We start from the raw sequence: 25,480 nt of genomic DNA on the forward strand, positions 1-25,480 counted from the left end.
TCTGACCACCCAGTTCTCAGCCCATGGAATAATGATTAAAACAGAGGCCAGGAGGCAAACCCAGTCCACAAATGTGGGTTATTTATTTTTTTTAACTTGCACAGTGCTGTCGAATTTTAACGATAAACCAACACGTTCAAATTAAGATAGTTCATATAAAAATTAAATTTCCACCCTCTCAATTAAAAAGTGGGAGGTCTGGGCACCTGGGTGGCTCAGCTGGTTAAGCATCTGACTTTGGTTCAGGTCACGATCTCGTGGTTTGTGAGTTTGAGCCCCGGGCATCGGGCTCTGCACTGGTGGTGTGGAGCCTGCTTGAGATTCTCTCTCTCTCCCTCTCTCTCTGGCCCTCTCCCACTTGTGCGCTCTCTCTCTTTCTTTCTCTCTCTCTCTCAAAATAAATAAATACACTTAAAAAAATTAGAAGGTTTTCCATGCCTGGTCGATAGCCTCCACAACCCCAAGCTGAGTGGTGGGCACAAACCCTCATTCACCAGTCAACCCAAGCTGCTTCGCTGCATGTGTAATGGCCTGGCCCCTAGTTTGAGACACTCCAGCGTCTGGCAGGTCAGGTCTGAATCCCCTCTGACCAGCTGTGCAACCCAGGGCGAGCTACACAGCTTCTCTGAGCCTTCGTGTTTTTGTTTCAACACAGGAGCAATGACACCCATCTAATGGCGTTATCATAAAACTGAATGGATATGATGTGTAGGGTGAAACCGACAAGAGAACAGACTTGTGCTACACTTGTCTGTTCCACAGTTACTTTCTGTGCCTCAGTTTTTTCATCTGTAAAATGGGGATAATAGCACCAGCCTCCAGGGCGGCTGGGAGGGTTAGATGAGTTGCTAATAGAGACAAGGCCCCTAGAACCACATCGGGCACACAGGGAAGTACGGCGCAACTGACCGCTTTAATCAGGCTGTGCTGGGCTCAGTGCCAGATGATACCTCAGGTCTCGCTCACCACATCCTGCCTTCCCTCACCAAGCTCCTGAGCCCAGGGACCCTGTACTCTGCACCCCAGTCTGCCCACTGCTTGGCATATAGCAGGCACTCAGTTCACAAACACCCCCCTGACCTGGCCTGCCCCCTTCCCTGGCCACAGCGGGGTCTACATATCACTTGAGCCACAAGATGGCAGCAGAATCCAGCAAAATGCACCCAACTTGCTATGGAGGAGATCTAGAACACCCGGAGGTTCCGGGCTCTCTGGGAATGAAAAGCTGGCTTTCCACTGCCCTCCACCCGCTGAGTTGGGCACCCCTGGAAACTCAGGGGCTGCAGCCCGGCCCCAGGTGTCTGGAAGGTCCAGCCTGCACTCTGACCCTGCAGCCCCGGGTGTGGAGACCTCTGGGGGTCCAGACACCGTAATCTCAACACCCTGTTCCAGGCCCTGGGCACTGAGATCACAGAGGCTGCCCCTGGCCTCAAGGAGTCCAGTCTCACTGGGGAGAGAGTCAGAGATCGTTGGGTGACCAGGTCTGGAGCTGCTGGAGGAGGAGCACAACCCTCCCAGCGACCTGGCGGGGCTGTCACCGAACTGCCATCCCATGGCTTGCCCGCGGTCATACGGTTCCAAGCGGCAGACCTAGGGCTCACACTCGTGTCAACACAGGCTCGGGACACCCTGGCCCTGCACAGGGCATGAGGGGGGACCGCCCGGGCTAGAGCACCCTGGGCGAGCACACACTGCCCCTTTCTGTGTCGATGGGCAGATCAACCTGGAGGGGCCTGGGTGCCCCCACGACCCCTGGGCGGGCACCCCGAGCCCAGCCCACCCGGGGTCGGCCAGTACTCACTGCGCGTCTGGGGCAGCGCCCTCACTTCGTTCACGTCCGGCTCGCTGTCCGGCCGGTGCACCTCCACCATGACAAAGTGCTGGTTTGTGCCCGTCATGTCTGGCCGGCCGGAGGGGGAGGGTGGCGGGAGGCAGCCCCCTGCCAGCGTGGCCTCCGCGGGGGGGCTCTTCAGGTGCGGCGGTGACTGGACTCGCGGGAAGGGGCCGATGGGGTGCTGGTTTACCAGGGCCAGGCGGGCGTCCAGCGGCCTCTTGGAGCCAGGGTTGGCAGGGGAGACCGAGGCATAGATGGGGGAGGAGGGTGAGTCTTGTGCTGAGGAGGCCCCCGGGGCAGGGGCAGTGCCCGCTGGGGGGCTGTGGTTCCGTGGGGCCGAGAAGACGATGCCTGAGTGGGAAGACGCCGAGGAAGGTGGCTGGAGGCCCTCCTTCCCTGGCTTCCTCTGCGGCTCAGGCGGGCGGCTGTGGCCTTGGGCCAGAGGGGGTGGGGGAGGCGGCGGCTTGTAGACAGGCAGCCCCTCGGAGGTGGCTTTGACATCATCCTGCCAAAACACCCAACAGGAGTAGAAGGAGTCAGAGCCCATTGTGGCTGGTAGGCAGGAGCCCCGAGCAGGCCGGGCCCCGGCTGGAATTCTGTCCTGCTCTCTAGGCTCTTGGCCACACGGCTCTGAATAATGCAACACCCGAGTGGAAAACTTCTCCCCCCATCTCAGCAGCTGATAAGCGTCGGGAACTTGGCGGGCGTCTCTGGGGAATGGCACCGTTACCTTTGGGAACTGAAGTTCTTGGCGTCAGCCAGGACTTATCATAGGGAGCAAGACTTAATTAGAGGTGGATGGAGAGAAGGGCAAAACGAACAACAACAAAAAAAGCACTCTTTTGGCTTTTCCTGTTAGAAGGTTATCGTGGCCACTAGAGACAGGAGATGTGCAGGACTGGAGTGAGAGAGAATGGATAGAAGGTGACAGTCACATGGGCTCGGGGGCTGTGTGGTCCTGGGCAAGTCACAGCACCTCTCTAAGTGCATCTCCGGGCAATGGGGAAACCTGGATCTACCTGGCAGAGGTGAGGGGATGTGAGGGACCACGTGTGTAATGTGCTAGCAGGTGCCTGCCACACAGCAGGTGCACGGGAAGTGGCAGCTATGGGTACGGCCATTGCTATTTCCCTCTGCCTATGCCAACATACAACACTTGCAAAGCTCGGACGGCAGTGTGTCCCAAATGCTTTACTTAAATGAACTAATGTACCTCTCGCCACAAACTTGTAGGGTAGGGACATGATTATTATCCCCATTTTACAGAGGGGAAAACTGAGGCACAGAGAGGTTAAGAAACCTGCCCAAAGTCACACAGTCAGTGGCAGAGGTGGGATTTGAACCCAGGCAGTCTGGCTCCAGAGTCCAGGCCGTTCAGAAGTTATCCGGGTCAGAACTGCACAGTGATGCTGCCGGGGCTGCTGACGTGGACACAGCCGAGGCCACATTTAACTTCCATTTCCAGGGTGGTCGTGTGGCCTCTTCAGGGAGTTCACACACTCCACGTTTCAGTACTTGTTATGATCACGTTCAGACAACGTATCAAAAGTAACACCAACTCAGCAAACAAACAGCCTGACGCCCACCCCAGTCCTGGGCGCTGCTGGAGAAGCCTGAGTGACGCCCTCGTGCACGGGCCTGGGGCTGGGTCTGAGGGCCTCTGGCTCTCACCAAGAAGCCAGTCCCCAGGGCCTCAGGCAGACCAGGAAGGGCAAAACCTCACTGCGGGAACCAGAGAGGGTCTTACCAGGGAAACATCTGGGAGGGTGCTCATATTGCCCTGGACAGCCTCGCCAGTTTCCTCCAGGTCCAGAGTGTTCTAGAAATGGAGAAGAAAGCAATGTGAGCAAATATAAACCGAGAGGAAAAAAGCAGTTTGCCCTCCGAGATACCAAAATCCGTGCTGGGCCCCGGGACACCTTCCCGTGGTTTATGCGTGTCCCAACAGGTCTCACTCTTGTAGAATTTACACATTAAAATTAATGTCTGTTTTCCTGCCGGTCATCTTAAAATCAATTTTTCTTTGAAGCTTCTCCGGGCCTCCCCTGAACTATCTGGAGACGCTGTGGGGTGGCTCTGGCCTGGCCGGGGAATTCCCAAAGCTGGGCCCCGGGCTCCGGGCCCTCATGCTCAGAGCTTCCAAAGCCTGAAGGTGCTCGTGGACAGAATCCCAGGAAGGTGTGAAAATGGCAGGACGCACAGGAGAGGTGGGTGGGCAAGTCTCTCTTTTAATTTAGTGGCTTCAATTGTGAGTCAGGCGGTTAGTTTACATAGACCTTATTTTGCAAAAACGCCCGTTTTCTGCTTCCTTTGCTATCTCCCTGGAAGAAGCCTCAAGCTCTGTTAAGTGGCGCTGAGCTGCTGAGGGCATCTCTAGGTGGTCCCTGGGAGGCTGAGCAGTGCCCCTGTCAAAAGCAGCTCCTGAGGCCTCAGGGGAGCCATTCCTCCACCCCACAGAACCCAGGATGGCAACAGAGCCTCCACAACCAGCAGCTGGTTCACGTCTCAAGTGTGGCCCTCAACACTGAGCAGTCTCAATGCTCCACTGGTGAGGGCCTGGGGCCACAGAGGAGGCGAGACCCCACCCCTGCCTTCTGTAGCCTGGAGCCAGTGGGATGGACACAGACAAGCAAGGAGGAGACTGCACAGAGCTAGGAGATACAGGCATAGAAGCGGCTGGGGTGGGGTTATCAAGGAAGGCTTCCTGGAGTAGGGAGCATGGCTTAAAGCTGAGTCTTGTGGGTCTTGAGCTGGGCAAAGGAGGGAATGATGGTGTTTCAGAGGGAAGGGCGTGCATAAAGCAGGGAGGAGCTTTGAGAATTTTCGAGCAGTTCCACGTGACTCAAGCATGGAGCTGCTGGGACTTGAGGCTGAGGGCAGTGGGTTGCCATGGAGATGCGGTCAAGTTTGTCTTCTATGAAGGTTCCCTTTGCTCACTTCCTCTCCAGCCACACTAGAACAATGCGGGCATGTCAGGGCCTTCACACTGGCTGTTCCCTCTGCCTGGAACATGCTTCCCCTCAGCTATCCACAAGGCATGCCTTCTTCTTACCTCCTTCAAGATCTTCCCCAAATTATCACCTCCTCGAAGGCGGCTATCTTCACAACCCCACCTAAAATCACAACCCCCCCCCCATCCCCTGCCCTGCTTTATTTTTCTGCTTTACGCTGACCACCATTCTTCACCCAGCAGCAGGATGTAAACCTGGAAATGTAAGTCAGATAACGCATTGCTCAGAACCCTCCAGGGTCTTTCCGTTTTCCCTGGAGAAAATTCCAAAGTCTGCAATCACTGTGCCCAATGAGTGGGCCCTTTCTTGCTACTTCAACAGGAAGGGATGGTTCCTGCCTCAGGGCCTTTATATTCACTGCTCTCCCTTGTTCCCACAGCACTCCTGACTCACTCCGTCACTTCATTCAGCTCTGACCTCAGCAAGGCCTTCCTGGACCAGCCCTGTCTGAAACAGCACCCCTCCCCATCCCCCACAGCACCTCTAACCCCTGACCACACTTCATTTTTCTGTGTAAGATTTATCACCACCTTATTGTTTGTCTCTCCCATTGGCATGAGAACTCCTCAACGGTAAGACTACCTGGTCCCTACTCTATCCTCAGTGTTTAGGATAATTGCTGCTTGACAAATATTTACTAGGCAAATGAATGAATCGATGGGCGAATGAATGAATGAATCGATCACTCTGGCTGTCATGGAGGAGGCCCCAGCAGGCAGAGAATTAAGCAGGGCAACGACTCTCGATCATCGCAGGGAACAGTAACGGTGAAGGCAGCGGGTTGGGATGGAAGGGGCCCACGGATGCCACGCTCCCTGGGGCCCAGGCTCTCAGGTCACTCCGCACTGATCCCCATCTCGAATGATGCTCCTGGAGCCTTGAACATCCTGGGCAGGCAAAGGGCACGTCATCACGAAGACCAGTCACGGGAACCCACCAGTAAGACACTTGGCTCTCCCGGCTTGGAGCCTTTCACACCCAGGGCTCCTCATCTGGTCCCGTGATGCCTCTGAGGGCAATGTCAGGCTGGGACATCTGCCCCGTTTTACAAACAAAGCTGAGGCTCACATGCAGACTTCAGCCTCCCGTCTCCACCACCGTCCCCTGCATGCCGCTGGCAGCCTCAGCGATGCAGAGAGTGGGGGATCCTTGGTGGGGGAGGGCAGTGATGGGGCTGCTCTGGCACTCACTGATTAAGTGACACCACTTGTGGCTTCTCTGATGTCACATCCAGCTCTACCACTCACAGCCAAGTGACGGAGGGCAAATCACTGATGTGCTCTGTGCCGGTTTCCTCATCTGCAGCATGGGTTAACAGCAGTCCCGCTCTCATGGGGCTGATGCATTAGCACTAAAAAATGCTCCGAACAAGGCCTGGCACAATATAGGAGGGCAGGCTACTGTTATATCAGAAGCCTGGGACCTGGCAAACCCACCCCAGCAACCTAACCGCTGCCTGGGCCCATGTGAACACTTGAGAGCAAATGCCAGAGCAGTCTCCCTCCTCCCAAACCGGAATGAGTCCGGCACTCCCCAGCAATAGTACAGCTGGGCACCACCAACTGCCCAGGGTTAAGGTGAGCGGCGAGGCAGGGCTGGTCGTGTGCGACGACTTCCCCGAGAGGGGTCAGAGGCCTGGGAGGTGTCTATGGCAAAGGCAAGAGGGACCTCTGCCATTCTCAAATGCAGCCACTGCCAGCTGTCTCCAGATTCAACCTGCGGGCAGCCCGGGGGCTCAAATGACAGTCCTTGGTAGGACCAGAGGCACGGGATTCTGTCCTGTTCCGGCATCTTTGGAGTTTTGAGCACTCCTCTGGCCAACAAGCAGTTTTGGCTCATGGGGATACATGATGAGCAGGTCACTGTGTTCCTAACACCCAGGAGAGGGCCATGCACACAGTAGGTGCCCACACGTTTTCGCTCAGGATCACTGATGGGGCCGGCGGTCGTACCTGGGCCACTGGGAGGGAGACAGGAAGCATCCGGAGCCCTGACAACACAAGCATGCCTCTGCCATGCATCGCAGAGCGGGTGCGACCGTCTCTCAGAAGGGTATCAGAGATCGATCCACAAACTGGGGACGACCACGCGCCAGGCCCTCTGCTGAGCATTTTACTTACTCGATCTCGCTGGATTCTCATGGGATCATCTCATTGGATTCTCATGGGAGACAGGCACTGGGATTGTCCCTGGCTCACATCATTTACACTTAAGCTCAGGGAGGGAAGTGACCTGTCCAAGACCACACGGGCATGCTACAACAGATCAGGTTTCTAACCCAGGTAGGGGTGGCCCCAGAGCCCATGCAACACTTCCCCAGAATTGGGTAGGGCCCTGATATCACAGGAACCAGAGGGCCCTGGGAGCGACCCTCTCTGAAACGAAGCCATATAGTCATCACCGGCCCCTGGCCTCAGCCCATTCCTTGCTGTTAACAGCAGCCCGGAACCAATACTGAAGGCAGGCATGGCAAGTCGGGAGGATGAGGGTGGAGTGGGGACAAACATCCAGCCCTGGGAGCAAGGCCTTTAGTGGAGCAAAGAGCAGACGGGTCAGAGCCGGGCCCTGCCAGACTCCATCTGCCAGATCCAGACGCTCAGGAGCCCCGAGTCCCCGAGCCATGTTCCTTGTGCATCTGAAATAGCTGCAGACAGCAGGCTAAGAACCCCGGGGATGCGTCAGCAGAAACGCTCGAGGAACAGACTTCGAGAGGAGGATCAAGGTCAGCGCTCACACAGGAGCCGGCTTGTGTCCTGGCCACCTCGCCGGCCCCACCCCCACCCTGCCAGCAGTTTGGGGCCCCCTTCCTCCTGCAGAGGCCAGAGACCAGCTGAATGTTTAGACTCAGGGCTCAGTCAGTCCTGAGTCTCCAGCTGAGGTCACTGAGGTTCAGAGAGGGAAGGCCACCTGCCCAAGGTCACACAGCAAGCGCGAGGCGGAAGCTGAGCCACCTGCAAGGTCTGACTCTGTTATTCAGACTGCTTGCCATAGGACCCAGGATGCCCTCAGGACCTGCTGTCCTTGCTCCCCCGGCTCCTTCCTCCTCAAATCAGTGGCAGCTCAGAAAAATTGCCTTCCTCTCAGAGGAAAGAACACGGTGAAGGCCCGTATAGTCCAGGCGTCTGACTGGAGGGGACTGTGGGGCCAAAATAAAGTGAGACGGTGGAAGGCAATCGCCTGTGCTGACCTCTGCCAGGTGGACTCACGGTTCTGGAAGCGCTACTGCTTCCTGGCCCGGGTATCACCTCAGCAAAACGAGGCTCTCCCCTCCCTTCCCCCTGCTCCTGCCCAACTCCCTGCTATCCCTCCCCTACATCCCTTCATTAGGACAGGAGGGCTCTTACGTAAAGGTGCTATTTTCAGCTCTTTGTTCTTCTTGCTTCTTTACGCTGATGTCAGGACAACGGGCTCCCCCCAACTCTGCCCCTAAATGCACCAGAGGCCTCTGGATATGGGGAAACTGAGACTCTGAGTCACAAAACTTCCTGGAAGGTCACTTACGGGGGCCAAGATTTCCGTAGGAGGCCGGTGGGAGGGACAGAGAAAGAAAAAGCAGAGAGGGGAGTAAGGGAGAAGGAAGAGAAGGAAGGCAGGAGGGAGAAGGGGAGAGCAAGGAAGGACAGAGAAAAGCAAGGCACGGTGCCAGCCAGAGCTGGGGTTGCCATCAGCCCAGGAAGGCCGGGGTGTCGGAGGGGGCTTGACAGTGACATGAGCTGGGTAGGGCCAGCCTCCCTGGAGTGAAGGGGATAGGACTGGGGGGTCCGAAAGGAACATGGAGCGGGAACCTGGGGGGACGGCCATGCTGGCAGAGACAGGATCGTTGTGCTCCTGAGCTCTCCAAGCACAGGGTGGGGCTGGAAGTCTGGAAGCTGATGGGGAAGGGCAGGGGGGTGCACTGGGAGAGAGAGGATCCCCAAACAGGGCACTGGAACCCACACTCGCCGCTCTGGCCGAGGCCGTGGGAACTGCCCCGGTGCCCGGCCAGCTCTGGGCGCTTTCACCAGCTGTCTGCTCCTGCCTTTGTGCTTGAGCATCAAGCCACAGAAGTGCCTGGGAGGGCCCGTGTGGTGCAGACAGACCGCGCTTCCTTCTGTCGTCCTGCATCTCCCTCCCCATGGCCTCAGGACAAGGGCTTCACTCAGCGGACAGAGAGTGTGACCCAGAATCTCCAGGTCAGTGTTGGAAGAGCCCTTAAGACAGGCGCTGGAAAGCAGGGCTCCAGGAGGGATGTGGTGACCCAAGAACCCAGCCGAGGGAAAGCACCGCATCTCTACCTGCATTAACCTCCAACCCAAATGTCACATCTTCTTCCTTATAAACGGAGGCAACACAGCCCGGAAGAATCAGGCTCTGGAGGAGCAGGGCTGGCCTATGTCGACTTGCTTGTTTGCTAGAAACGGCTTCCAGGACCTCCGCCCCCCCCAAGCATCCACACGGAGCAGCCAAGTGCACCACAAAGGGCTGGCCGCGAGGTCTGTTCCTTATTTCAGACACCCGCTGATGCCTCTGGGGAATTTATGGCTCTGAGGGTGCAGGGGGCTCGTGCCGAGGCCTCTCAGGAGGAAGTGGGCTGTTGGACACAAGCAGACAAGTTGGCCTCACCCCGCCCCCACCTGGCACTGAGCGGCCTCCTGGGACACAGGCTACAGAGCCAGCCTGCCTGACGACACAGGAGTAGCTCCGCCAGGTCACCCCATCTGCACACCCCCCTGAGCTCTCTCCACACACACGGGAAGCATCTTACAAGATGCAAACAAGGGCGCCTGGGTCTTGATTTCGCCCGGGTCATGATCCCAGGGTCGTGGGATCAAGTCCCACGTTGGGTTCTGTGCAGAGCGTGGAGCCTGCTTAAGACTCTCTCTCTCTCTCTCTCTCTCTCTCTCTCTCTCTCTGTCCCTTTCCCCTACTCACACATGCTGTCTTTAACAAAAGAGAAAGTGCAAACAACATCATGTCACTTCCTTACTGAAGACCCTCAGTGGTGTTTCACGGTTTCAGGATTAAGCCCAAGTCCCTGGCGGCTCCTGCTGCTAACCCCCCACCCTCTCCTCTTCGCCCTACTGACCTCCTACAGTTCCTTCCAGGGTCCATAAGCCTCGAGCTCAGGGCCCTTGCACGTGCCGATCTGGCCCCTCAGCTGCCTTGCCTTGTGTATCGCCCGGCTGATGCCAGTGACTTCAGATCTCAGCTCAAACATCTCTTCCCTCACATCCTGGATTGGTCAGGGCCCCAGTCCTCGACCCATTTGTCAGAGCAAGGATTGTGCAGGTGATCTGATTCAAGGCTGCCTCCCCAACTAGACGTGCTAAGCTTTGGGACAGCAGGTGCTGTTGTCTCTTTTGCGCACGGCGACCAGTGGGCCACTCAGAGCCTGGCGTGTGGGAGGTGCTCAGGGAATGTTTGCTGCAGGAGCGGGTGATGAACGGGTGAAGGGTTGGGATCCTTCCAGCTTCCCCACTGGGGGAGGACTTGCCCGGCAGAGGACTCTCTAAACCCATCCAGGCTGGACCAAGCGCAGAACACAGGAGGAGGAGGAAGGTCCTCTGACTGTCTGCTCCCTGTTTCTGGAGACAGCTGCCTTGACAATCAGGGCATCTCTGTAGCTGAGAGGGCCTGAGACAGGCCAGAGCTTCTCTACCCTCCTTTCACCCTGGATGAGGAGGAAAGTGTGGGGGCCACAGGGGAGCAAAGTGCTGACGGCCACACCCAGCACCCTCTTCCCACCTCACCTCATGGGAACAGGAGCAGTAGGCCTTTAGAGGCAGGGCCCCTGCTACAGCATCCTTTGGTGGGCTAGGGAAGCCCCTTTCCAGGCACATGAGAGGCCTGACATGCCAACCTCTCAATTCTAGGCAGAAAGGGGCTGTGGTTAAGCCTGGGGCAAGTCCACCACCCCTGACCCCAGCGGCACCTGCTTTGTAGGTCCAGGGCTGGCCTGGGCCTCTACAACGCTGTTCCCCTGAAGGCCTCTGTGGTGCCCTGTCCCAGCCGTTAGAGCATCAGCAGAACGGGCTCCCAAGTACTCCACACCTCCAAGTCTGCTCCCGAGCTCACAGATTCTTCACGACGATCCACACGTGGCTGGTCTTAGCAGCCAGCGTACAGATATGGAAACTGAGGCTTCAAAAGCTTAAGTCACCTGTCCAAGGTGACACGGTTTCTACCTGGGAGAGCCAGCCCGTCTGTGGAATTCCAGAGCCTGTGTGCCCAAGCCCCTCTGCCACGGGCTGGCTGGCACCAGATAAGGGCTTCAAGAAACGGCACGCAGGCCTTTATTCTGCTCAGCTTCCCCGGCTGACATCTGTATGGGAGGGGAGTGACACTGGAGGCAGGAAAAATTCCCAGGGCTGGCTCTCTATTAGACAAATGGAAAATAAACACAATTTGTCGATGGGGGAAGGCTGCATCTGATTTCCTTTGATCGATTTTGTCTGGCTTGAGGGAAAACGGCTGCGGAATGAGCCACGTTTAACCTGGGATTGATAACTGCACCATGAGATCCGCAGAACTGGGGCTAAATGGAAACCGGTTCCATCTAGGGCAACTGTCTGGGGCATCTGGGTCACAAGAGCCAGCTGCCTGCCACTCGGCCCGTCCGAACACCAGATCAGAGGACATTTTCCTACGATGTGGGAGGGAGATGTTGCTAAGGCTGGAGTGTTAGAAGATAATCCTGAGCGGCCAGGGAGTGCGGATTCATTTCAGTCTCTGCTCCACAATCCCCGGGCCCCGGCTCTGTCCCAGAGCCAGGCTGGCACTGGGCACCCAGACAGGAGAAAGATATGGTCCCGGCCTGCATCCCAGCAGCGTCTCCCTGTTTACCAGGGAGGACAAACTCGGGGAGAGGTTAGAGCCGTGTGACAGGCATTTTAACAGACAGGAAAGCAGGTGGGCTCCATGAGGCATGGGGTCTGGGCCGCAAGAAAGAAATGCCTTCGGCTTCTGTCCATCCAGATTCGGGGGGTTGTGGGTCACTCAGCATCACCGCAGTAAAAGCTAACGGACACATAAGTGCTGGTGTTGCAGACCAGCGTCTGGCACTTGGTGACGAACAGGTTAATACTGAATCCTGACTCTACCACGCCCTCACTGAGCGACCTGGAGCGAGTCCCTTCTCTCTAGGATTTGTTTTCTTCCCTTTACAATGGAGATCACGGTGGTACCTGCCAGTCCTAGTAACTGGGGAGCTCAAAAAGATACAACTGGAAAGCATTATCACAGTCCTACGGAGAACTCTCTAAAATACCAACTACTACTATCATTGAGAAAGGCCCCAACTGCGCCTGGGTGGCTCAGTCGGGTAGGCCTCCCACTTTGGCTCAGGTCATGATCTCAAGGTTTGTGGATTCGAGCTCCACATCGGGCTCTGAGCTGACAGCTCAGAGGCTGGAGCCTGCTTTGGGTTCTGTGTCTCCCTTTATCTCTCTGCCCCTCCCGAGCTTGTGCTGTCTCTCTTTCTCAAAAATAAATAAATAAGACATTTTTTAAAAAAGGCCCCAATTATTAATATGGGCCAGGTTCTGGGCTGGGCACTAGGGATTCAATGGTGACTCCAGATATCATCACTGCTGTGGCCAAGGGGAGTAGCCAGCCAGGCTTGTAAACATTATTAGAATATAATGAGACAAGAGTCATGACAATAGGAAATCCAGGGGGCTGGAGGAGGCACAGGGAAGTCAGAAAATCAGGGAAGTCTTCTGGGAAGAGGGGGCATGTGGGCGTAGGGGGCTGATGCACACGTAGGAGATAGCCCGGCCGTGAGAAGTGGGAAGGAGAACATTCCAGACAGAGTTTATAACATATAAAAGGCCAAGAGGTCTCTCAACAGAAATGATCATCCTCATTTTATAGATCCTAAAACTGAGCTCAGAGAGGTAAAATCACTTTCCGAGGTCACACAGCAAGGAGGTGGCAGGGCTGGGGTTTAAGCTGAGCGCATTCTCACTCCAGAGCCCGAGGAAGCCTGATGAACTGGCAAACAGGAGAGACCGTGAGCATCAAGGAGAACCCCAGTTCCCCACCGGGGCTGGGTGCAGACGTAAGGGAGTGGCAGGCAGGGCCACAGCCCCGGACCTCCGCCCTAGCTAAGGGACTCCCACAGCCCCGCCCGGCAGGAAGGACGGTACCTCCATCAGGTCTATTAGCCACAGCAGCCGCTCCTGGGGAGGAAGGGTGGGCAAAAGGCAAAAAGAAAAATACATCAAATAAATATTAGGGATGGGGTGGGTACAGCAGTAAACCTTCTGCCAAACATGCATGCATGCTCACACACACACACACAGAGAAAGGCAAAATAAACACGATTCTCTAAAACCCCTTTTCTATTTCCTTTAAATGCTTTGGGCAGGAATAAAAGACGGATGAAGAAAAGGCTCTGTTGCTATAACTGGGACTCTTTCAGTATAACTGCCTCCTTGAAGGGAACAGGGGACACCAGGGCTCTGCAGAAATGACGCCTGTCCTTGAGAACCCCTGTCAGAAGATGGCCATTCCCCTTGGGGCAACCCTGGGACTTGCCAGCAGGCGGGGCTGGGTCATCACCCCCGTTTGGCAGATGGAAAAACTGAGGCTCAGAGAAGAGAAGTGACTTGTCCAAGGTCACATGTGTTAATGAACGGCAGAGCCTGAAGGAGGACCTTGTTCAGGAGACTGGATCAGAGAAAACCTGGATTTCAGAGGGGCCCAAGTCCTATGCCGGCAGCAAAGATCTGAGTCTGAGGGATAGAGCCCCACGCCGTGCATGTGAGAGCACCTGAGACTGGATAAGATTGGAGGGGGGTGGCAGATCCTCAGCCCAGTGCTTTCCAGAAGGCTCCAAGTATCTGCAAGGCTGCAGACACAAATCCTCAAAGTGGTTTTCTCCAGCCAGGTTGGGGGAAGTCAGTTAAGAGCAGAGGCTTCACCTGCCCTAGGGGTGTGGACGGCAGTTCTGGGATGCTAGTGCCAATAGGGAGATTACTCATCATTTAATCTTCCCAAGAAGCTGGGCACAGCAGCATCACTGCCCCGGTGCAAGTGGGGAAACTGAGGCACTTAGTGGTAAAGCATGGAGCCAAGACGGGTGGGGGCCAGCACTTCCCAGGTATGGGGGAGACCCCTGGGCTGGGGCAAGGCCACTGCAGGCCAGCACTCAGCTGGGCATAATAGTTACCCTGACTGCCATCAGAGCCTTGGGCAAAGGACCTTGGGCCATTCTACCTGTGGGGAAACTGAGGCCCAGAGAAGCCAGGGCTTAAACCTAAATCTCCTGCTTCCCAGGCTAGAACACGCCCCATCCCACCCACTGGACCTCTCACCCCCAGAATTACAGGCTGCAATCCCCTGGTTCTAGAGCACTGGCTCATGGCTCCTGAAGCCCCACATGGACATTACCAAAGCCAATCTCAGTGGAGTCGGACCCACAGGGAAATGGCCCCTCGGGCCAGGTCCCTGCAACCCGAAACCTGCTCATCACCTGGGTGTCACATCAAAGCATGTGCACAGAACCAAACACGCAGCCCCAGGAGGGGAACAGCCTCTTCCCTGTCCCCGAAGTGATCTGCTCATCCTGGACTGTGACATTGCTTCCAATGCAGCCACATCCAGAGCCCTAGAGGAATGCCTGGCAGCTTCCTGGTCACCCCAGGAAGGGACAAGGACTCCTGGGGAGGAAGGTGACTCAGAATGGTAGGGGTAGGAAGCAGAGGAATAGAAGTTGCTCCAGAAACTCAGATCCTCAGAGCTAAAAACAAAACAAAACAAAAAACAAGCCACGCTGGGAGACGGAGTCTGCAAAGCAAAGGGCGCCGCCCCAGGGCCGTTTCCTGGTGGGTGCAAGCTCATCCGTGCCCACTAACCACCGGTATGCAACCTTGGACGTCACTGCACCCCTGGAGCTCCTGCTCCTCCAGCAGGACAACTAACTGCGTCTGTCCTGAGTCGATTGAGGTTCCACCTGTAAGAGCTCCCAATTCTGCGTCTGGGAGCAGCAGTGCTTGAGAAACATGCTTTCCCCTGCCCCTTCCACAGGAGAGTGGTGAGGAATGATCCAGAGACAGGAAAGGAGAGCATGAGCCCCTCCAACTCTCCTGACCTCCAGCCCCGCTCTTCCTACCAGAAAGACGGTGACACCTGGTTCCCATACCAAGCAGCAAGGCATTTTCTCTGCCCCTTCTTGCAAAGGCCTCCTGGGATTAATTTGCCTCTAAGCATCCTGGCGGCAGAACCCAGGATGGACCAGATGCTTTTCTGGAGGGCTGGCAAGTCTGGGTGAAAGGCGGGGTGGGTTCCAAAGACAAGAAGGTGTATCTCGGGGAAGATGCCATCACCGTGACCACCATGAATGCACTGCCACGGTTTCTTGTGGGACCCTCCCACGACTGTCACTATTTTCTCTATTTGTCTCATTACCGGTCTTTTTCTCCTTTCCCTCTGAGCGCACCCTCCCCACCCCACCCCCCCCCCCCCCAGACCGCGAGCCCAAGAGGCAGGGCCACATCTGCCTCGTTCACTCGCTGTCTCCCACAGCCGTGCCTGGCACGCATCAGGCACTCAGCGATGATGGGTTTTTTTTCCCAGGGAAGAAACTGAGGCTCAGAAAGGCAAGGCACAGAGCTGCTAAGGGGTGGTGCTGAGATTCACACCTACGTCGGTCTCACTGCAAAGCCAGTATCTTGGCGCCCCACCCTTGCTGGCCCTCGAGCCAGGGCCAGGGCCAGGGCCGGGGCAGCTCACCCTGGCCGAGCTGACAGTGGTGGAGGTGCCGTGGCTGCCTGTGGATGAGCCCGTGTCGCTGTAGGAGACCGTGGAGTAGGTGTCCCCGGCCCCAGGGCCCGGGGGCTGCCGTGCCTTCATGGACTCGATCTCCCGCCTCAGCACCAGGTGGTCGAAGCGGTCCAGGTCTTGGGGGGAGATGGTGCCTCTCACCTCGGACAGGAGCGAGAACTGGGCATGGGGACAAACAGGGCACTCAGCCCGGGTTTCGCCAGCAGATGGGACCTGTCCCCTGCTACCCCCAATGACCTGCGTGCCAACTTGACCACTGGCCTCCCTCCTTAACCCCCTGTGGCTCCCCACTGTCCTAGAAGAAGTCCAAGCACGATACCCTGAACGCCGGGCCAGCATCATCTGACTCCTGCTTCCCTCTCACCCTGTCCTCGCTGGCATCTCATCAGCAAGCACGCGTGACTGCAGCTCCCTGAACACACCGGGCAGCCCCTGGCTGTCCCTCCCACCCAGAATGCCCTTCCCTTAAGCCTTCCCGCATGCAACTGCTCCCAGTGGATTTAATCACTTCTTCCTTTGCGCAGTTTCTGGACCCCAGACTTCCTCGAGAGCAGAGCAGGGTTCTCAAAGCTGGCAGCACGGCACAATCGCCCGGGAGTTGTGGCAAACTCCCATCCACGGATATATGGAGTTAACCAGCCCGGGGGGTGGGGCCCGGGCACTGCTTTTGAAGAGCAATCCAGATGACTCTAAATGTATGCTCAGCATTGACAGCTATTTCACTGGGGCCCCCATCACCGGGGACTTTAACTGACTATGTCCCCAGGAGTCTATGGGCTGGCTTTCCTGGCTGCCTCGGTCACCAGTCTCTGCCCAGGGCTGTTTCAGCCCGACTCTTTGTGGGTTCTCAGCAGAGGGGTGGGGGACGGAGGGAGGCAGGGAGGATGCCGAGCCCTGGAGGACTTTTGCCTTGCCCCTGGAGGGGCTCGGGTCACCTTGGCGTGCGTGTTGAGCAGCTCGAACAGGGCCATGACCAGGGCTTCCACGGAGACACTGCCGCCACGGTACTCCTCCAGGTAGTAGGCCATGGTGGCTCGCTCCTGCTCATTCAGCAGGTGCCGCGCCTGCTCCTCCAGCAGCAGGCGCGTCTGGTTGCCCAGGCTGCTCAGGGTCACCTGGGAGCCAGCCGGGCCCTTGTAAAATCCCAGCTGAAAGACAGGAAGACGGGGGTCTGGGAATTCTGAACTGGTCTGGGGCCAAGTGGCCAGGCCACGCCAGTGACCACAGTGCAGAGGGATGAGGTGGGTCCCTCTGTGGCCTCGGCCTACACGGTGCACCTGCAGGAGACGTCAGTTACAGGTCCGTTCTCAGACCACGAGGCCGTGCGCAGGTGCAAACGGCATTCACGCCTTACCCCGCAATTTGACATACGTTATCTCATCAGATCCTGAAACCAATCAGAGTCGAGCAATTTTATTATGACTCCCAATTTATTCTCCAGGTTTCAGCATCTCCCTTGGTAAACTGGGGATAACAGTAACCGTACTTCCAAAATATGGTGCAGATCTGCACACGCTCTCCACCCCCTCCTCGCCACTGCCTCAGGCGTCACTGGGAGGTGTGACTAAGATGCCACTGGGGGGGAGGGTGTCCCCGCTCCTCCCCTCTGCCTCCCCATCACCTATGCAGAGCTGCTGAAATGATCTTGTAATAATAGGAATTGCGTCGTCTTGCTCCCCTGCTTAAGCCTTCCCGTGGTTAGATGCCAAACCTCTTACGGGCCCACAGAGCCCCCATGTGATCTGGGGACCCTGCCTGCCGTCACTCTGTTTCCCGCTCCTGTTCGCTCGCCACACCCCCTCACACTCTCCTTGCCTCCAACAAGCCACCTTTTTGGCACAGCGGGGCTCTGGCACATGCTGTCCCCTCGTGCTCCTGGACCGGACTTTGTTCTGGCTACTCCTATGTGACTAACATTCAGTTCACAGCCCGAGTACCGTGTCACCGATTCACAGAGTCCTCACTCGCCCCTCTGCCTCTCACCACCTAAATCAGGTGTCCTATCTGTTAATCTCTCCCACACTCCCCAGCACCTTGCCTGATGGCACTGAACATCTTCTGTGATTAGACACGTGTGCAGGATTTTTTTTACGTGTGGGGGTCTCCTTCACTAGGTATACCCTCCTCCATGAGGGCAGGAATTGACCTGTTCTGTTCAGTGCCATTAGCCCTGGTACCTGGAACCTGGTGGTGCTCACAGATGTGTGAGGAATGTAAGGGAGGACAGACGAACGGACAGTCGGCGGGCTGCTCAAATGAAATGAGATCATGCACGTGAGTGGCTCCATGCACCTGCCAGGCCCAGAGCCCCCTACACGGGGGTGTATGAAGAAGCTACAGATAACCAATGACGGAGAGCTCCCTACCTTGTTTGTCCCTTCCGTTGTAAGATCCCCAGGAAACCTACGAGAAAGACAAACGTGTTCAGCTGCATGGCCGAGCAGTTCTAACAGGCACCAGCAAGGGAAAGGCCAATCTGGAGCGGAGTGAGCAAAAGTGTTGAGAGAACCATGGCCTCCACTCGCTGGGGCTACTCAAGGGCATAGGAACCCCTGGGCAGATGAGCGGCTTCCAGCCCCCTCATCAAGCACGGGGGCAGCATTTCTAAAACCACGCAAGGTGAACTCCTGGCTCAGCAGCCCTACAGGACCAGGCAGGTAACACAAGGACAGGAGACAATAAACAGCAAAAGACCTGTGGCCTCGGGGTCAAGGCCAACTCTAGGGAGGGTGGGTGAGGACAGGGGCCAACTGGAGACCCAGAGATGCAACTCGCAGGTGTAGCTCAGCTCCAGCCCAATTTCATGAAGAAACATGTGCTCAAGCCGCTAGAATTCCTGATTTTAAAGCAGCAGCCAGAAGTCAGGATTTTTGTTTTTGTTTTTTGGTGGGAAACCGGATGCCTTTTTAAATGTTGGCAGCTAAATAAAAAAAAAAAAAAAATTATGATACTGTGCTGGTGAAAAGGAAAGGAGACAGGAGAGAAGGAGGGAAGAAAGGGAAGGAGATGCTCTGGGTGCATCTGGCCCGGGAGGCCACCAACCAGTCTGAGACTTCTGATTAGAAACCCAAAGCTGACGCGTGAGGCTATCAGCAAGTACACAGCCATCGGCAACTGTGGTCACTTTATGACTCCCACGACCCTTTTCCTCGGGTGACTCACAGGGTTCCTCATTCCCAGAGCTGGATGGGGGCAGGGGTTATGCTCCCCACTTTTCAGACGAAGCAACTAAGGGCCCAGGATTAAGTTAAGTGATTTGCCCCAGGGAAATACCGGATAAGAGAGTTGGCTTATGCAGTTCAGCTTTCCATGGGAAACGGGCCAGGAGAAAGGATGTGCCCAAGGTCACGCCTTACAAATGCAAAGGACCCTGGGATGGGACCCCAGGCTCTGAGAATCTTTAGGGATCGGGGTGTGCTGAAGGGATGGGAGGGGGCATCACTGGTTTTCGGTCCCGGGGCTCAGAGTGAGCAGTGCTGCCAGACCCTGCTGAGTTCGTGGTGGTGTCCCCAATCCGGGAACTGGCAATCCACTTGGTCTCATCCACAGTGGTGCGGGCATGGGGCAGCCTCCCGACGTCCTTCACCGTCAGGATCAGGTGCTGGGATGACTTGAGCAGCCTGACCGCCTCGTCATGCAGGACGTTGAGAAAGCTCCGCCCGTTGACCTCCAGAATCTGGTCCCCAACCTGCCAAGACCACCAAACAACAGAGTAATGCCTGGGCTGCTTGTAGGACACCGACTCATGCCAGGGGCTTCAGAGCCCTGATCCCGGTTCTCCACCTGGCCAGCCCGACGAGGAAGTCACGGAGGCCCAGAGAGGTGATGAGGATGCCTGAGGGTCACACAGCAAGTCAACGGCAGAGTCAACTTTCCAATCCTGATCTTGAGCCCATGCTCCTGTCACTAGAAAGGGCTACCTCCCCTCGACCTGGCAATGATTTAGAGAGGTGGATCTACAAGATTCCTGGGGGTCCCCTTATCTAGAAGAAAACAACCATCCCAGAGGCTTGGTGGGGGATGATACGGGGGGGAGGACTCGGGGACAGATGTGAAGGCATATTTCCATTACTTCCTTTCTCGCTTCTACAGGGTTGAGATGTTTACCTCAGGCATGAGCATATTTCCTTAAAATACAAACAACAGTTTCATTTACTCACGAAAGAAGCAGTAAGTGAGAAAAGTAGCCTCCCGTTAAAGCAATAACATGTTGCTTGGATTCTTACAAGTAGGCAGTTTTATTTTGTAATGCAAAAACACATTTTTCACATTAGTGAAAGGATTTAAAAAAAAATAAGAGGAAAAAAAGTAGCTGCCCCATAAAAATAAACCTGAGACAGAATTACAAGAGGCTGGAGGAGAAGACGGCTTAGAGTGAGGTGGGGCATCCGATAGACTCCCAGAATGGTCCACACGGAAGGTCGGGTGTTTCTCTTCCCTGCTTCTCCTGCAGGGGGCGCCCAGGGCTGCTCCCCATCAGGGCCTTGAAGGGCATCCTCCTAACGCCCATCATTCCTGCCTTCTTTTCCTTCTCTCCAGCTTCCCAGCCTGCTTATGGCACAGGATCAACCTCAGAGGGTTTCCCCAGCTTTTTTCAAAGCAGAATTTGGAAAAGGCGAGCCACTTGGGAATTTCGAAGAAAAGGAGGAGAGAAGAAGATGCAATGACGAGGCTGAGGGTCAGAACTCTGGTCTCCAGTTTCTTGTCCTTCCTTCAACACCTCGCCTGCAGGTGGGGAGTTTCCAGTACAGAAAGCGGAGGCAAATGCAGTCTTGGCGTCTCCCCTCTGCACCAGCGCGGACGTGCTCTGGGAAGGCCCGCCGCCCCTTTGCCCCCACGAGCCCCTTCAACATATACCTCGCACCTACCAGGCGCCACGCTCCGTGCCAGGACGCCGTGCTGAGCAAGACAGCCCCGCCCCTGCTCTCCTGCTGCTCCAACTCGAGAGCGGGCTCAGTTCGGGGCTGTAATTGGGTTCTCCCATCAGCCTCTCCACACGGTCCCCGGGGCCCGGCGCACAGTGAGATTTCGACAAAAATTCATCCGATGAATGAAAAGTCAGACAGCCGTTCCCAGCACCAGGACCATCTCTGCGGCAGCCCAGCGGCGCCCAGAAGAGGACACCAGCCTGGAGCCCCAGGTTCAAGCCACTATTCGCCAGATGCTGACTGTGCATCGAGTACCCTGTTCGTCCCTTTGTACATTTTTTCCTTATTTAATATCCTCAACATCCTGCAAAGGAGGTATCACTGCTCTTCACGCCACCGGAGAGAAAACGGGGGCTCAGAGAGGTTAAGTAAATAGTTGGCGGTCACAGAGCTAGTGGAAAGGAGGCAGCGAGACCCACGCTGACACGGCCCCAAGGCCCTAGAGCCTTCTCCTACTCAGCTGCCGTCAGGAGCTCTGCCCGGGGACACGCGTCCAAAGCCACCATCCTGCCGTCACTCCCCAGCCCTGCCTGCAGCACCCAGGTCTGAAAACCTGCCCCATCGTCAACTCTGCCTTGATTCCCCCTGGTAACCCTTCAGCAGGTGTCACCCAATCTTCACCTCCCCCCACGCCTGTGGGCCCCCCCACCTGGGTCTCCTTCTCCTCACACCTAGGTTCCTGAGCCAGCACCCCTCCTCCGCGCATTAACTTCTAAACTGGCCTCAGCCCTGGTGCCAGGTTAACTTGCCCTCGACTTTTTGCTCGCACGACATCCTTCTCTGCTCCAAAACCTCAATGACCCCCCACGATCCAGGAGGCAGAAGAGCACTAAGGGTTAAGGGTTTCAAAGACATCAGACCCGGGTGCAAATCCTGACTCTGCTACTTCCATGCCCTGTGAGCTCAAGCAAATCCCCCAAAAGCTTCTGTGCCTCGGTTTCCTTGGGCGTAAAAATGGGGTGCTACCCCAGGACTGTCCTCCTCTGCATGCCTACAGCATCAGCGTCGTTTCCCAGTGTCCCCAGAGATACCTCCAATTCTCGGTCTCCCTTTCCGCATCTTTGGGCTCCCTTGGTGTGAACCCAGGCTCCTGAGAACTTAGGCGGCCCCAGCTGGTCTCCTTGGGAAGAGCCTGAGATGAGACCCAACACCTGGTTCTGGGCTTGGCATACAGCAAGCGCTCAATAAGTGCTTATGCACCAAGGTACAGATTTTGCCACTTCCCGCCCTGACCTCCACAGCCCCATCCTGGCCTCTGGCTTGGCTTTCTCAGATGCTTAGCAGCAGAGCTTGCAGAAGAACTTCTGCGGGCACTTGGGCCTTGCTGAGGATGGAAGGCACTTCCAGCACCCCCCCGCCCCCTGCCCCCACCTCGTGACATGGCCTGCCGTGTGTTAGCGCCTCCACCTCGGCCCTCTGCACAGGCCCGCTCAGCCAACCCACCTGCCCCTACAGCTCTGGGCTGCAGCCCAGCCTGTACTCTCCCTCTGCTCAAGGGTTCTGGCTCCTTAAGTATCTCTCTCAAGAGCTTTGGCTTTAGTTAAGCTAAAGGAATCAATTTTAATCTTCCTCACACACTTTATTTCTATCCCAGCAGTTTAATTAAAGGAACTAGCATCTGAGAGACCAGATATGTCAGGGCATCCTTTTGTGCAAAAGCCTCTCCCTGCAGGTCCCGGGGAGGGGGAGCTGGGGGAAGGACAACTCAATTCCATGAAGTCTACCCAGCCCTCCAGAGAGGCTTGGTGGGGAACATCTCAAACTCTGCATGGGACGTATATACACTAAGTACTCACCATGGGGCACCTGGGCGGCTCAGTCGGTTAAGTGTCTGACTTTGGCTCGGGTCATGATCTCACAGTTCATGGGTTCGAGTCCCACGTCAGGCTCTGTGCTGACAGCTCAGAGCCTGGAGCCTGCTTGGGATTCTGTGTCTCCCTCTCTCTCTGCCCCTCCCCTGCTCATGCTCTGTCCCGCTCGGTCTCTCACCAATAAATAAATGTTTTTAAAAAAATAAGTACTCGTGGTGTATCTGAAACAAATTTCAACAGGAATCCTACATATATATATATGTATATATATATATATATATAAATTTTTTAATGTTTATTTATTTTTGAGAGAGAGAGGACAGAAGGCAAGAAGGGGAGGAGCAGAGAGAGAGGGAGACACAGAATCCAAAGTCCAAAGCAGGCTCCAGGCTCTGAGCCGTCAGCACCGAGCCCGACGCGGGGCTCGAATTCACGAGCCGTCAGATCATGACCCGAGCTAAAGTCAGACGCTTAACCAACTGAGCCACCCAGGTGCCGCGGCATCCTATATTTTGATTCGCTCATCTGACAACTCTGGGGTGCAGTATCCGTAACCATGGGGGGGTCGCTGATTTAGCACGGTGGCTTCCAAACTCCAGTTATTCTCCCCGGCCCTGAGCCTGGCACCTGTCATTTACTCAGCCCTGTGAATTACCCCCACACTACTTCCTCCAGCCCCGCCCTAAGATTAACATCCATGAAACCACAAGGTTGCCGTGCTAGTCCTATTTTTCCTTCATGCCTGTTAAATAAATATGTCTCTACCAGATTTGTGGGAGGCAGCGTGGGGCTCGTGTGTGACCCATTTGGGGAACAGGTATGAAACAGGAGTCGTACTGGGGAAACCCCCCCATGGGATGGGGGTACGTGAGCCCACCTTTTCCATCTCCTTCCAATCTTCTCCGGTCTTTCTTCTTCTCCCAGGGTCTGTTTCAAAACCGAAGTTCTAGACAGGGCTGGCTTCGGGGGCCCACGCAGCCGCCCACGGCATCCGAGTTGGTCTGAGATAGTCCCGTGTCTCTGTGCCTGCAAGCTTCCCAGGTCCGACAGCCCTATCAGCACAGGGATCTGCATGCCCACCATCACTGAGAGTCCACAAGCCACTTCGAACAAATGCAGCACCTCCCTGGCTGCTCAGAGCCACATGGGGCCGCCGGGGTGTAGAGACCCGTCCCCATGGTGCAGCAGGAAGAGGGCCCCGGTTCTGAAGCCTGCTGACGGTGAAACAGGCACCGTGTGGCCCTGCACTGCTCTGGAGTGCACGGAGTCTCAGTGTTCTCTCTGTGAAATGGGCTCAAAACTACCAGCAAGGCCCAGGAGGCCATGAGAATCCAACCGGATCAGCAGCGTGTGGTGGGCTTTGATCGCCTTTCATTCGCTTCCTTTCCAAACGCAGGGGACGAGTTCAGAGATGTTAAGCCACTTGCTCAGGGTCCCTGGTCACACAGGATGGGAAAAAAGAGCCAGCATTCGAGCCCAGCTTTTTGCAGCTTCTTTGCACCACTGCCACCTTTTTCTCGGCAAGTCTTGGCTCGGTAAATGGCGACGGGAGGGGAGAAACCCATCCTCCCCACTGTCCCAGTCTCGTGCCCATTCGCTGCCCCTTCCCCTTGGGTTGTACGACGTGAAGTGGGAGGTGGCATGTTTAAAGACCTTGATTGGGCTCTTTCCTCCTGAAACTAAGAGTTCTGTGTGTTTATTCATTGCGCTGTTACTTTCTCTTACCCGCTGAGGCCAGCCCTGAGTTAGACAACGCGGGTAAACGAGGCAACAAGTAGAGAGGCAAAGACACTATGACTGCCAGGGCCTTCCAAAGGGTCTCCTAGATGGGGAGACTGAGGCCCAGACCACACGGGGACGTGGCTAGGGCCACAGAGTGAGGCAAAGGCAAAGGCCAGACTCTGAGGCTAACTGACCACGAAAACACCCACACCGCCCAGAGCTCAGCGGGACACGACCCCTGGAGAAGGAGAGACCCATGCAGTGTGACCGAGTGTCTAATACTGTCCAGCCTGTAAGCAGGATGCCGACGGGGAGGGCACGGAAGGACAAACGGATAGAGGCGACTTAAGTTGATTTGTCAGCACGGCCACCGTGTTTATCACCAGTGATGGAGGGGCAAGGGGCGGGCCACGGATGCCCTTTCTTTTCAGGGAGAGGAAAGACTCCTCCTGTCGTCCACAGCCCATCGAGTGACAGGCTCAGATCTGGGACACTCCGCAAGGACAGGACACTGGTCTCCCCTGAACTTGACCCATCGCCAGGAAGTGGGAGTTCACTCCCTCTGGGTCTGAGGAAGTCACAGAAACACTCAGGAGCAGCAGAAAGTGGTCAGCAGGCTTGGGAGTGACCCACCGGAGCGGGTGGTGGTCCCCTCTTCGTCCCTAAGAGACCCAAGGGGAATCCGTCTACTGCTCTAAGCCCATCTTCCCTCAAAACACGAACAAGGCCACCTCTCACTAAGCGGGAGGGCTTGTGGCGTGTGATTAGGGGCACACACACAGGAGCCTGCCCTCTGGGTCTAATCCCAGACTCTGTCGCTTACTGCTTGTGTGACCTGGGGTGATTTCCCCACTCTCTCTGTGCCTCAGTCACCTTCTCTGGAAAATGGGGATAGCATCTGTGCCCACCCTTATAGGTTTCAGGGTTAAATGACTTAATCCAGCCTTTACTGTAGCCCCAGCACCTAAGACAGCATCTGGTACATAGCAGGTGCTCAGTGCACACTTGCTGAATGGACACATATAAAGCGGGCAAAACAGCAGCTAGCATCCAGTAAGTGCTCAATAAATGCTAGCTGCGTTTCTGAGAAACCATGCGCATACCCCTGAAGTGGCTCTCAAATACCTCTGGGACTCTCAAAACCGTACTCTCTGTTTTCACCTGCCTCCTCCCTGGGCCCTGCCTTCAGCTTCGAATCACACATTTTGAGCACGTCTCCGAGGCACACAGTGTTATCCCCATTTTACAGATGAGGAGACTGAGGCCAGGAAGCGGAATGACCAGGGGCTGGGATTTAGCCTTCGCTCTGCCCGCCTGCAAAGCCCCTGCTCGAGCCAGTCACAACTCCTTTAGGAAAAACCAGACCATCCCTCTGTGTTCAATTCTTCTTCCATGTCTCAACCCCTGAGC

The 25,480-nt window shown here is 56.0% G+C and overlaps 1 protein-coding gene across 5 annotated transcripts in view; it reads right to left on the reverse strand.

Moving 5' to 3' along the window:
• Positions 1-25,480, reverse strand: part of WHRN (whirlin) — a 94,614-nt gene that overhangs the window by 2,192 nt on the left and 66,942 nt on the right. For 2 of the 5 annotated variants that reach the window (XM_023242632.2, XM_019815545.3), the window contains exons 4-10: positions 19,095-19,297; positions 17,976-18,012; positions 16,545-16,757; positions 15,559-15,768; positions 12,972-13,004; positions 3,582-3,653; positions 1,802-2,339 (exon numbers count right to left, since the gene is read on the reverse strand). In XM_023242632.2, coding sequence (XP_023098400.1) covers positions 1,802-2,339; positions 3,582-3,653; positions 12,972-13,004; positions 15,559-15,768; positions 16,545-16,757; positions 17,976-18,012; positions 19,095-19,297 — 1,306 coding nt within the window. The remainder of the gene's footprint in view (positions 1-1,801; positions 2,340-3,581; positions 3,654-12,971; positions 13,005-15,558; positions 15,769-16,544; positions 16,758-17,975; positions 18,013-19,094; positions 19,298-25,480) is intronic. The other 3 variants (XM_023242635.2, XM_023242633.2, XM_023242636.2) reach the window with 2 other exon arrangements.

Source organism: Felis catus, chromosome D4 (assembly GCF_018350175.1).
Source record: "Felis catus isolate Fca126 chromosome D4, F.catus_Fca126_mat1.0, whole genome shotgun sequence".
NCBI classification, from domain to species: domain Eukaryota; kingdom Metazoa; phylum Chordata; class Mammalia; order Carnivora; family Felidae; genus Felis; species Felis catus.